The sequence below is a fragment of the Natator depressus genome, chromosome 13 (assembly GCF_965152275.1).
Source record: "Natator depressus isolate rNatDep1 chromosome 13, rNatDep2.hap1, whole genome shotgun sequence".
Lineage (NCBI taxonomy): Eukaryota > Metazoa > Chordata > Testudines > Cheloniidae > Natator > Natator depressus.
Window position 1 is genome coordinate 26,175,855 of NC_134246.1, and position 12,485 is coordinate 26,188,339.

Genomic DNA, 12,485 nt, shown 5'->3' on the forward strand with positions numbered 1-12,485 from the left:
AAATGTTTAAAAAGCTTCATTTAAAACTCAATTAAAATGCAGAGCCCCTGGACTGGTGGCCAGGACCCGGGCAGAGTGAGTGCCACTGAAAATCACCTCACGTGCCGCCTTTGGCACGTGTGCCATAGGTTGCCTACCCCTGTCTTAGTGTCTCATGGACTTTAAGCCAATCTTGTTATTTTGGGGGCCAGACATGATTTTTGAATGTTTAGAATTGGCAAACCTACATTGGTGGCTTTGCTCATAAAATAATGAGCCAGTTCACAAATAAGTCGTGCAACCCAAACTCATGTCACTGTAACCATTGTACCACACCATTCCATCACGTATTCTCCCTAACATTATATAGAGAATACACACAGGCACTATACATGTATGTGTTTTTACACCAACACAATTCACATAGTTGCTGTACACACTACTGTATGCGTGTCGCAGAACCCCTACAACTAATTTATAGCCACATAAATATTGTATGTTCCAGTATGCATTTTAAAATATGAACCGAGACAGTACATTCTGAAAAGCACTTCTGGATCCATTTAGATGTGAGGAATTACAGAAACATCAGTCATTATTAATATACCTCTGAAAAGGATTCTTAATCTATCCCTCGGGGGTTCTGCACCAAGTTGTGGTTAAGTGACATCTGCTCAATGTAGTTGAAGCTTTACTGCTCCATTTCTCTCACACGACCATATAAAAGCTTAACCTACATAAGTTACTGGAGAGAAGAGGAAAACGTTCACCTGCCTCTTTGCAGAAGGCAATTTACAAAATGCTGCCACATGAGTCAGGCAGCCTGAAATCAGGAGGGATGAATGAAGGGAAGCAGATACAGACTGGAATTGAATCCATCATCGTCTTGTAGCGGTTACCTTTCTCAGTGGAAAATGATTAGACTGCAAGTAGAAGGGAGAGGAAAGAGTAAAAGAGCAGAAGACAACAGGAGGGCATGTGGTGGTAGTGGGAGCATCACGAGTCCTGATTCTCAGCAATGAAATAAATCAGGGGTCTCAAACATGCGGCCCGCAGGGTTCTTTCGTGCGGCCCACCAAGCTCCCTCCGCCCCCCACCCCTCCCAGTGCCCCTCTGCCTACCTCCAGGCCAGGGGTGGGCAAGCTACAGCCCATGGGCCGAATCCAGCCATGGGATCACCCCCGTGTGGAATCATGTCCCTGCGGTGGGGTGGGGTGGGGTGTGCAGAGGACTCCATGCATTGTTCTTGCTTCCAGGCACCGCCAACTGCAGCTCCCATTGGCCGGGAACAGTTAACCTTGGCCAATGGGAGCTTCGGGGGAGGTACCTGGAAGTGAGAGCAATGTGGAGCCCTCTGCCCCCTCCCCCTGGGATCTGGTTCCGGCTGCTTCCTGGAGCGGAGCAGGGCCAGAGCTGGCAGGGAGCCTGCCCTGGCCTCGGTGCGTACCGCTATCACCCTGGAGCCACTCTAGGTAAGTGGAGCTGGCAGCATCTAGGCTCATGCTAAGAAAAGGATGGGTGTGTGATGCTCAGATACGTTAAAAAACCACTAGATTCTCAACCAGAAATGATTTTTCCTAATATATATGTTCATTCCTCTCATCAAATTCCCACATGCCTCAGTACAAGAGACAGCATGGAACTAATCTGCGTAGCAAACACAGACTTTTCCCATGGAAAAGTGGGGAGCAAAGAAAGTTTAAGACATGGATGGGCTGTGGAACAAGACGACAAACGTGTGGAAAACCAAAGTTGGAACGCACCATCTCCAGCCCATCTTGCTAAGCAGGGATGGCAAGAGCTAATGGTCTCTGCAGCGTTTGAACTGGGTTTGGATAATTTACAAAAGTGCTCTGGATACAGATTAGCTGGGCTTTAACTCAGTCGATATCATTTTTCCTATTTCAAAGACAAGGGGAAGAGCAAGTTCCCTCCCTGAAAAACAGACAAAAGGTTGTCATCTGCAAGTGCCTCTCTGTAGCTTTTGCTGGACTGCTCCTCCGTCTCTTTATTTTCAAGATATTTATAAACTTAAAGGTTACTTCTTCAAAGCAGAAAACCACTTCCAAACAGACAGCTTTAAAACTTACCGATATCAAGAGCAAAACAAACAGTAGCACAGAGGCCCAGTGCCCAGGACAGCTTCTAACCTAATGGACAAAGAAACTGTTTCATTTCTAGGGCAATATTTTAAGCACAGACCAGCTCAAATCCATATGTGCAAAAACTCACATTTAGTAATTACTAGAGAGGATCTGAACCATTTGCTTTGCATACAAACATGCCAGACCGCATGCACACATTTTCAGGGCCTATTCTGGGTAAACCTACTGAAAAATCCAGCCTTTAAAGTCTCAAGTTTACTCTTCTTTTTTGCCTTTGCCAACATATCTCCAAGCCATCTAACTGAGCACAAAAGGCATCAAATAATTTCTGTACAACTGATGATCATCAGTACCCTTATACAGCACCATTCATCCACAGACCATGCTTTTCAGAGGTGGACATGTGTCTCCAAGGTGGAGAAACAGACAGGAAGTGATGCCACTTCCCCTATGGCACACAAAGCCAGTAGCAGAGGCAGGAACAGCTCCCAAGTCTCCTGCCTCCTAGCCTGGAGCCCCATTCATTGGATCACCCTTTCCCTGCTGCTGAGTCACTGGAGCAATAGATCTGTCTGACCGCAACATACGCCTCCAAAGAACAAATGACAGACATTCAAGCCTTATTTTTCCTTGCAGTCAAGTTTGTAGTTTGTGTCCTGTGCTCTTGTTATCAGACAGACTTCTGGAACATGGATATTGATTTAACTGGAATGAGAGAGATGTGTTTAGTTTTTCTTGTACTCAGTATTTTGTTAGCTTCATTAATCATCAACCTTGCATCATACAACATAAAACTGTGGTGGAGATAACCTCCATCGTCATTGCTATTAACAGATCTATATAAACAAGCGTGGCTTTAAAATTCTGCACTCAACTAAAGTCCTGCCTAAACTGAAAATAACAGTGAGTCTTGCTCCAACTAATCAAGCTATTTCTCTATAGCAGAGTTTTCAGTATGTGTGCATGTGCAACATATAAAGCAAGGGAAAGCTAATTCAAAGACAGGAGAGCTACATTTAGTTCTCACCATTACTCCAACCTCACCATGGGAAAAACCTGTCCCAGTTAGCAGGATCCTTACCACTCCATACAGGGCAGAATTTGACCCTACATGTTTTCTGTATCAACAACTACCTTTTCACCAAACAAAAATAAAAGAAGGGTTTGGATTCCCAATGCTAAAGGCTGATGATCAGCCAGAGAAATGGATCTGGGATGGGAATATGTGACCCACAACCCGGAATATGGCTAAGGTAGTCTGATGTGATTTGCTGATGTGGCTATCACCTTACTCTGGTTGCCCCCTGCAGGATGTGGGTGAGAGAGCCAAGGTGGATGAGGTAATATCTTTTTACAGATATTACAGATCATTGCAATAATGGATGTGATGTAATAAACCATAAATCCATTACAACAATCTGTCACCCAAACACCCCCTTTTTGTCCTATGACTAGGGGCCTACCAAATTCACAGTCCTTTTTGGTCAATTTCACGGTCATAGATATTTAAATCTGAAATTTCAGTGTTGTAATTGTAGGGGTCCTGACCCAAAAAGAGGTGTGTGTGGGGGGTTGTTGCAAGGTTGTTGTAGGAGAGTTTTGTGGTACTGCTACCCTTACTTCTGGGCTGCTGCTGGCGGCAGCGCTGCCTTCAGAGCTGGGCAGCTGGAGAGCGGCGACTGCTGGCCAGGAGCCCAGCTCTGAAGGCAGAGCTTCCACCACCAGCAGCGCAGAAGTATAGATGGCATGGTATGGTATTGTCACCTTTACTTCTGTGCTGCTGCCTGCAGAGCTGGGCCCAGTCAGCAGCCGACACTCTCCAGCTACCCAGCTCTGAAGGTAACAGTGCGGCAGTAAGGATGGCATCATATGGCAATGCCACCCTTACCTTCTGCTCTGCTGCTGGCAGGGCGCTGCCTTCAGAGCTGGGCACCCAGCCAACAGCCGCCACTCTCCAGCTGCCCAGGACTGAAGGTAGCACAGAAGTAAGGGTTGCAATACCACAACCCCCCTAAAATAAATTTGCGACCCCCCCGGCCTTGCAACTCCCCTTTGGGTCAGGACCCCCAATTTGATAAACCCTAGTCTCCCCCATGAAATTTGTACAGTATAGGGTAAAAACACACAGAAGAGTAGATTTTACGGGGGTGGGAGGGAGAGGGATCATATTTCACTATCTGTAATGCGTGTGTGTCCGTGAATTTGCTAGGGCCCTAGCCAGAGACATTAACGAGCCACTCTACCTTGAATGGTCCCTTACAATATGTGCTAACTACTTGTGATAAACAATCTGTCCCACCTTGCATTTTGCTGTGATGCTGGAAGTACCTTTTCCAGACCTGAAGAAGAGCTCTGTGCGGCTGGAATGCTTGAAAGTTATATTACTTCACCCACCTTGTCGCTAATATCCTGGGACCAACACGGCTACAACTACACTACATACATAAGAGAACCACACAACTAATAAAAGTAACCAAAGTTTGGGCCAAACTACAACATTGAATTTGGCGGACTAGTTTCAGGTCCTTCTTCCAAGCGTCCACCTCACCTACGTATGGCACCAGGGCCGGCTCTAGGTTTTTGGCCACCCCAAGCAAAAAATTTGCAGCCCCAAGAGCACAACCGCCCAAGCAAAAAAAGAAAAAAGGATGGCCAGAACACCGCCCCTGGAATTGTGCCGCCCCAAGCACATGCTTGCTTTGCTAGTGCCTAGAGCTGGTCCTGTAGGACACCTACATTGGCTGCTTCAGCAGATGTACCAAGGAGTCAATGGGCTAAGGAGATTAATGACAAAAGTATTCAAAGGATAGTCCCTCCAGACCAGGACTGAGGCTGCCCTGCCAGTGTGAGTGGGAGAAGCTTGCACAGCTGCTGTACCTTGGCTTGGAGGCCTTCAGACGCCAATACCTTTCACCAGCAAAACAAACAATTCTCAGGGCCTGACTCTGCAAGTCCTGTACGTGCAGACACCCTGCTGGAGTCAGTGAAAGGGCATGCAGGACCAGGCCTGCATACAGGGACAAGTTCAACACTTTTGTAAGTGGGAGCCATTCTGTTCAAGACACAGCCATCCAAAGGGAAACTGATGAACTAAATAAGAAAAAATGATGTTTTCAAGCTTCCAAGAGGGAGGCAGGAATGGCAGGGAGGCAGAATGGCAGAAAAGAAAAGAAAATACCAAATTTATTTTATTAAAATAGCTGAGTGTATCTTAAAGAATTTGCTAGCTGGAAAGAAAAGTAAGTCTAAAGGAAAGAGCTGATCTACCATGAACTGCCACTCCTACTATGACTAGAACGGTGTTAACTGGCCACTTCACTTTTTACGTTTTAACTACTTAGGCTAAACAATCTGTTCTACCTTATATTTAGCTGTGACACTCTGAGTACATTTTCCAGACCTGAAGAAAAGTTCTGTGTAAACTTGAAAGCTTGTGTCTTTCACCAAGAGAAGTTAGTCCATTACCTCCGTCACGCTGTCGGATACGTGACTCAGAATTGAGATGCCAGACTCAGGTCAGCTGGCAGAAAACGGCAGACAGCCAAACTGGTGGTAAATTCGATAATTAGATTTTACCAAACCAGTAAAAAGCATGCACTCCTGGATTACTACATTAGCCTTACCACAGAGGGTCCTCTTTGGCGTTCCAGCACATCTTGCCATTCAGACAAACTGGACTTCTTTATAAAAGGTTACTAAAACTAAAGATCACCTCACCTCAGGTTCTTCCAACCCCAAAGGTTCAGTCACTCACCCCAGGTCAACAGATGCTCCAGATCACACATACCAAAGACAATGCTGACAGCCAATTTCTCTAGTAAACTAAACTAAAGATTTATTAGCTAAGAAAAATATGAGAAGGTAAAGTATATAACAGGTGAGTCAGCCTTTGTAAGTCCAGTTGATAGCAGAGATGTAACGTCTGTTAGTTTCCAAAAGACTCTCAGGGTTACCCCAAAATGGCTTTGGGGACCTCTGTCCAATCACTCAAGATTCCCCATCATAATCCATCAGCCCAGAAATGCAGAATCACTCCCAGGGTTATAGTTGAAAACAATCTGGCAAACTGTTAGGAACACAGAAGAAATTTGTGGAAAAATTAAACCTTAGTCTTAAGAACACTAAAAAGGGGGGAAATACATGATAGGAAAAGCGGTATATGACCCAAGGGGCGGTGGAATACTCCACAAGATCGCATCCAGGAATCATACAACCAATGTCAACAAGCAAGGGCGATATGTCACAAAAAGCAAATCACATGCAAAGCACTAGATTAGAAGGACAGTGTGTGTGTTTAGTAATCAGTTATTTTCATAACTGTGCGCCTCACTTTTTGAGACTGGTAGACTTCTGTAACTTTGAGTCTTCTGAAGAGACACATGCTGGGAATATAGCTTGAGTGGAGATGTTTTCCATAGCATCCTCTCCCCCTGCACTGTAAACAATCGCTTCCTGCTCCAGTTGTGCAAGGATTCCAAGAAGAAAACATGCTGTATTTACTTTCTCCAACAGACACTTCCAGCTGAACCAATGCAGATGCGTGGGCCACCAGATTCTCCTCCCCCAAAGTGCTCAGTCAGCCAGTCAGCTGAGGGAGCAAAAGGGCAAATGGAAAGTACACAGAAACAAGCAGCACTTGCAGCTGCCTGATCCAACCTCCCTACCCCACCCCTACCCCTACTAGGCTATTTTAATCCTGTTTTCTTTCAAACACAAGGAGCCTTTTTGGGGGGCCTTCATTAAGGCTGAGCAAACTATAGTTAGCAGGTCTGTCCATGGTTTCTGAAGCATAAGCAGCTGCCCCCAACACATTACAAGCAGGCATTTGCTAAAGGAATCAACATGTATTTCTGAGGGACTTTATCAGCTTTTGATATGCAATTAAAGAAAGAGTATAAAATACAGCAACAGCCCAACCAAGCACATATCATGTATGCTATTCTTGTTTGTTTAGAGTCACCTTTGATTAGCTGCATTATACAAAGAGCAGGCATGTGTCCAAGAACATAAGGTTTTGTGATAACAAGCTATTTTTAAAAAATTATAGTTCCCAAGAGTCTGGTGATTTGAGAGTCAGATCAGCACTTTGACTGGGGGGGGGGAGGGGGGATTTATTGTGTAAACTATGAGGTGGGGCTGTCTCCTCATGCATGTTTCTGCAGTGCCTAGCACAAGACTCCTGACGGATGCCTCTATCATCATAATAAAAATATAAAAACAAACAGTCGATATTGCACACCAGCATGGAAAACTTCCGTGAATCTACAGCATGACAAATTATTGCCTATGGAAAAAGGCTGAAGAAAAAGACGTTTCAGACAGTTTCAACAGCTTCCACTGATACCCATAAATAACATTCTGGTCAAACATTACATGTTTATAGCAGTTTTACTGTTCTCTTGCTTTCTGCCTTCCTTCAGTCTGCCTATCGCTTTATTTTAATTTTCTTATTATTATTATTATTAAATATCTGCATCATCATAGCGCCTTCTGTGCATTGTTACAAAAACAGCTGTATGGTTTGAGCAATATACATTCTGAACTTCAAAAATATTTTCAGGAAGAACAGTACCAACAGGATCTCTAAAAATAAAGGGAAGGCTGTGTTCATCTCACTAGGGTTGAAAGGTTGGAAAAGACACCCAGGTAAATAAAGGCTAAATGTATTGTATTGATGAAAAGTGATGGAAAAATTTCAAAACACCTTATAAAGAGGAGTAAGCAGCATTAGTCCTATTTTGCCAACTGGGAAACTGAGGCACTGAAGAAAAAGTCACGCAGCAAGTTGGCGGTACAGCTGAATACAGAATGCAAGTCTCAGGTCCCAGTCTGGTGCCTTATCCACTAGAACACACTTCTTCAAGACAGGACTCTTTTGTTCATGGTAAACCACGCCCAAGCCCCCGATTTGGGACTTGCATGGTAAAGTTTTTCAAAAGGACAAATACAAAGAGCTAAAGTTCAAATAAAATATATACGTAGATATTGCATAAAGAGAGAACCACCTTTACCCTTTTGGAACAGATATTTAAAAATAGTGGCACACATTTAAAAAATGTATACAAGAATGTGGGTGTGATTAATTTGCACATGCAATTACCCCCACCATATTCACACATAAGGTAGGTGGATGTGTGTAATTTCAAACACAGTTGTCATTTGTTTTTGCAGATACCTGTTCTGCACGTGTAACTGTCATAATTGTACCAAAATGCATTTCTGCACAACATTTTTGTAAGTCTGGTCCTCCAAGGCTTGTTTATATATTAGCGATGGGCCCCAAGCCAGAACAACTCCCATGCGCTAAGTAAGAGCTGGAGCTGAAAATTACACTAAGGCCCATCTTAAAACTAAATTTTTCCAGGCCAGTGTGTTCTCAAGCCTCATTCACTATGCCATTTGGGGCCTGGTACATTCACCATGGCCTACATTTCATATACTCTCATTGTATTTATTACTTGCATTTTAAAGTGCCCATCATCAAAATTCCTGGGTTCCATTTATCTGTCAGAATTGGGAAATACAAGGTCATAAATGGAGGTTTATGAAAACTCTACATACAGCAATTATTAACTCTCTCCTCCCTGAAGCAGAACATTTAAGGTAAAAGAAAAATTACTGATCTGACATCCGGCAATTCTTTATCCCCTAGCAGAGAAAACAGGATGAAATGTAAGCCCGCCTTATCAGTATTTTCCTCAAAAGAATGGAAATATAAGATCAGGACTATCACTTATTTCTAACAATAGGACACTAAGTTACATGAAGTTAAATTTAACTCAAATGTAAAACCAAGCATGCCTTCCATTACTGTCAATATATTTACAGCATACTCATTTACATCACAGATTTGTTTCCTATACTTATTACATGGTGCACAAGGGAACATAGGAACGTATTACTGCTTCTCACGCATTTTGCCAACCACATCAGTGACACAACAGACCCCAAGGCAGCAATCCCCTTCTTTTTTGAATAGGACAGACTCCATGATTTGGAAAGCTTGTTTTAGACCTTAACTGATTGCCTTCTGGGATTAGAAAAGGAAGCTTTCGGAAGACATCATAAATAGATGGGCTGGGGTCTTGACATCATCTTTGCTTACGAAAACCTCTCTTTCTGAAAGGAGGTGGCAGAGAAAAAAAAAAAACAAGTTACTGGACACGTAGCAATACTCGTGTGCCGTATTAAGGACGTAGGAACAGTATTATCCATCAAGAGCGACTGTTAAGAGAGATACCTGCTGCAGATTTGTGGGTATTTTTGTGAGCCTCTAAAAAGAAGCAACAACTGGAATAGCTAAACAATACAATGGTTTTAAAAAAAACATTCACTACACTGCACACAGATTTCTAAGTGCACATCAAGGAAAGCATAGAGTCTTTAAAAATGACATAAATAGTAAAAGGAACCACGTTTGCTCTCCCTGATCCAACAGGAACAGGAAGATTATCACTGAAGGAAAAGCAAACCGCTTATAGCATCATTACTACCTCCCCTGAAAAAATGTGCTGGAGACCACCCATTAAATATTGGCTCCTTCTAGGTTCCTTGCTTCATGAACTTGGCACTCGGAGCCGGCACTCCATGCCCCACCATTGCAGTGACTTGAGCAAATCAACATTTTTTTGTTGTTGTTGCAGGGATTACATCACCACTAGGGCACGGCTGCAGCTGCTAATTACCTCTGGCTTCCTTCCTCCCTTCTCATCCCCTTCTCTGCACAACTGAACTTCAATTTGAAAACAAAACAAAGAGGCACACCACCTTGCTACAGCCAAGCCGCAGCCAAGCTCCTAGCCCCCCCAAAAGCTGAACCCCTGAACGCACAGAGCTCTTAAAGGATAAGCAGACAATAAAACCCGTCTTAAGCCACCACTGCAGGAACCAGCCCAGAAAAAATTATAAATAAATGGCTGCTCATCGGAGGTGGCCTTCTAATAACAATAAAGGTGGAGAGGAGCTGCCTGGGATGCGGGGGAGAGAACAGGGTGGTCCCTTAGGACAGGTGACAGGCTGCCCATGGAGAACCAGCTCTGCACGGGTTTCGAACTGGAAAACTCAGCGACACCAGGGCTGCACCGTAGAGGCAGATCAGCGCAGGGTCTCGCCCGCACCCCCGCGCACTGGCAGGGGCACCCCAGGAGCTTGGCTGGCTGGCTGGCTCTCGGGCCCCTGCTCTGGGTCCCACGGACGGCCCCATAGCCGGGGGGGGGATCTGGCCCCAGGCCGGACCAGCAGGGGCGGGGGTCGCGGCGCGGGGCACAGGTGCTGGGGGGCTGAAGCGGTTTCCAGCCTATCCCGGGGGTACAGTTTGGGTCAGTGGCTCTCAGCCCCCCCCCCACAAACCGTTCCAGCGCCCCTGGCGCGGGTCGCCCCTCGGGCGAGCGGCGGCTGAGCCCCCTCATCCACCCCCTGCTCCCACCGGCGGGGCGGGGCGCGGGCAGCCGGGCGGGGCTCAGCCCGAGGGGCCCCGGGGCTCGGTCCCCCCCGCGGCCGCGCCCCCCGCCGCACTCACCGAAGCTCCGCCGCTGCTTGAAGGGCCGGTCCGACGGCATCGCGGCCGGCCGGGCTCCGCGCAGCGCTGCAGCGAGAGCCGCTCGGGGCGGGAGCCCGACAGCCCCGGGCGCGGCGCGAGGGGCAGCGGGGCGCGCGGAGAAGGGGGGGGGCTCCTGGTGCAGGTGCCCGGGCCGCCCGCTCAGCACCTCAGCCGCCGTCCGGCACCCGGGCTCAACTGCCCGCCCCGAGCCCGCGGCGGTGACGTCACCGCCGGCCCTTAAAGGGGAGGTGCAGAGCGCGTTTGGCCGACACCCCTCGCCTGCAGTGACCCCGCCCCTCCTCATCCCCTACGCCCCCTCCGCTGCAAGGCCACAGGCCCTCGACTCGCGCCTCCCTCCTGGCCCAGAGGCCCCTCGTGCTCTCCAGGGCCTCCCTCAACCTGGGCCACCGGGCACTATTCACTTCCCCTCGCCTCCCCCGCTGTAGCCCTGGCCCTTACTCCCCCCTCAAGGCTTCCCCCTGCTGGACCACAGGCTCTACTTCCCCCCCGGCTCTACTCCCCCCCCCCCAGGCTCTACTTCCCCTTCCATCTCCCCCCCCCCGGCTCTACTTCCTCCCCTCCATATCCCCCCCAGGCCTCTACGTCCCCATCACCCCCCCAGAACACAGGCTCTACTCCCCCCCTTCCATATCCCCCCCAGGCTCTACTTCCCCCCTTCCATGCCTCCCCAGGCCTCTACGTCCCCATCACCCCCACAGAACACAGGCTCTGTTTCCCCCTTCCATCCCCCCCCCAGGCCTCTACTTTCCCCCTTCCATATCCCCCCCTATACCTCCCCAGGCCTCTACGTTCCCCCCCCCAGAACACAGGCTGTACTTCCCCCTTCCATATCCCCCCCCCACAGGCTCTACTTTCCCTCCCTCCATGCCTCCCCAGGCCTCTACGTGTGTCCCCCCAGAACACAGGCTCTACTTCCCCCCCTCCATATTCCCCCTCACAGGCTCTACTTCCCCAGACCTCTACGTCCCCCTTCTATATCCCCCCCCGCCCCGAACACAGGTTCTACTTCCCCCTTCCATATCCCCCCTCCCCCCCACAGGCTCTACTTCCCCCCCATCCAGACCTCCCCAGGCCTCTACATCCCCCCTCTAGCTCTACTTCCCCCTCTCCATACCTTCCCAGTCCTCTATGTCCCCCTTCTATATCCCCACCCAGACCACAGTCTCTACTTCCCCCCCCCCATATCCCTCCCCCCAAGGCCTCTACTTCCCTCCTCCATGCCTCCCCAGGCCTCTACTTTCCCCCTCTATATTCCTCCCCCTCGAGGCTGAATCCCCACTCTGTCACTCCGAGTTCAGGAAGTAGGGACCCACAAGGATTTTAAAAATTAATACTTGCCACTCCAGGCTTGTATTAAACTCCCAAGGTTACAGCTTCTCTCTGACCTTGGCGTGGTAAATGCTGCCACCACCCAAAGGCAAAAAAACCCCTTTGAACCCAGGAAAGAGCACTTGGGAATTCCTCCCTGTGGGGTACCCTCAAGCCCTTGCAACCGCCCTCTGGGGAAGAGCTGAGAAAGAAACAAAGGAAATTAGCTGTGGCTAATCCTGTTCTTAAAAAAAAAAAGTAAATTTTTTTAAAAGCAAAGAAAATACATCTGGAACTTAGACTTTTCCTAGATTTTAAAGGAGCAATTCCAAAAAGCAAGCACGCAAAATAGCTTTCTTGGGTATCAGCTTAAAGGTTACAAGCAAACAAAAGCATCTGGGGTTAGCACAGAGGAGATCCACAAGCCTTAAAAAATACACAGAAATAAACCTGATCGCATCTAGCTAAACATTCTGATCTGCTTACACCTTTGGGTTGTTAAAAGTAGTTCTAGATATGATCTGATGATTTTC

General features: G+C 47.5%; 1 protein-coding gene across 1 annotated transcript in view; it reads right to left on the bottom strand.

The window, feature by feature from the left end:
- Positions 1-10,701, bottom strand: part of MAP1LC3A (microtubule associated protein 1 light chain 3 alpha) — a 31,321-nt gene extending 20,620 nt beyond the window's left edge. Inside the window, exon 1 of the mRNA XM_074969755.1 lies at positions 10,603-10,701. Coding sequence (XP_074825856.1) covers positions 10,603-10,642 — 40 coding nt within the window. The 5' untranslated portion in view covers positions 10,643-10,701. The remainder of the gene's footprint in view (positions 1-10,602) is intronic.
- Positions 10,702-12,485: the final 1,784 nt, after the last annotated feature.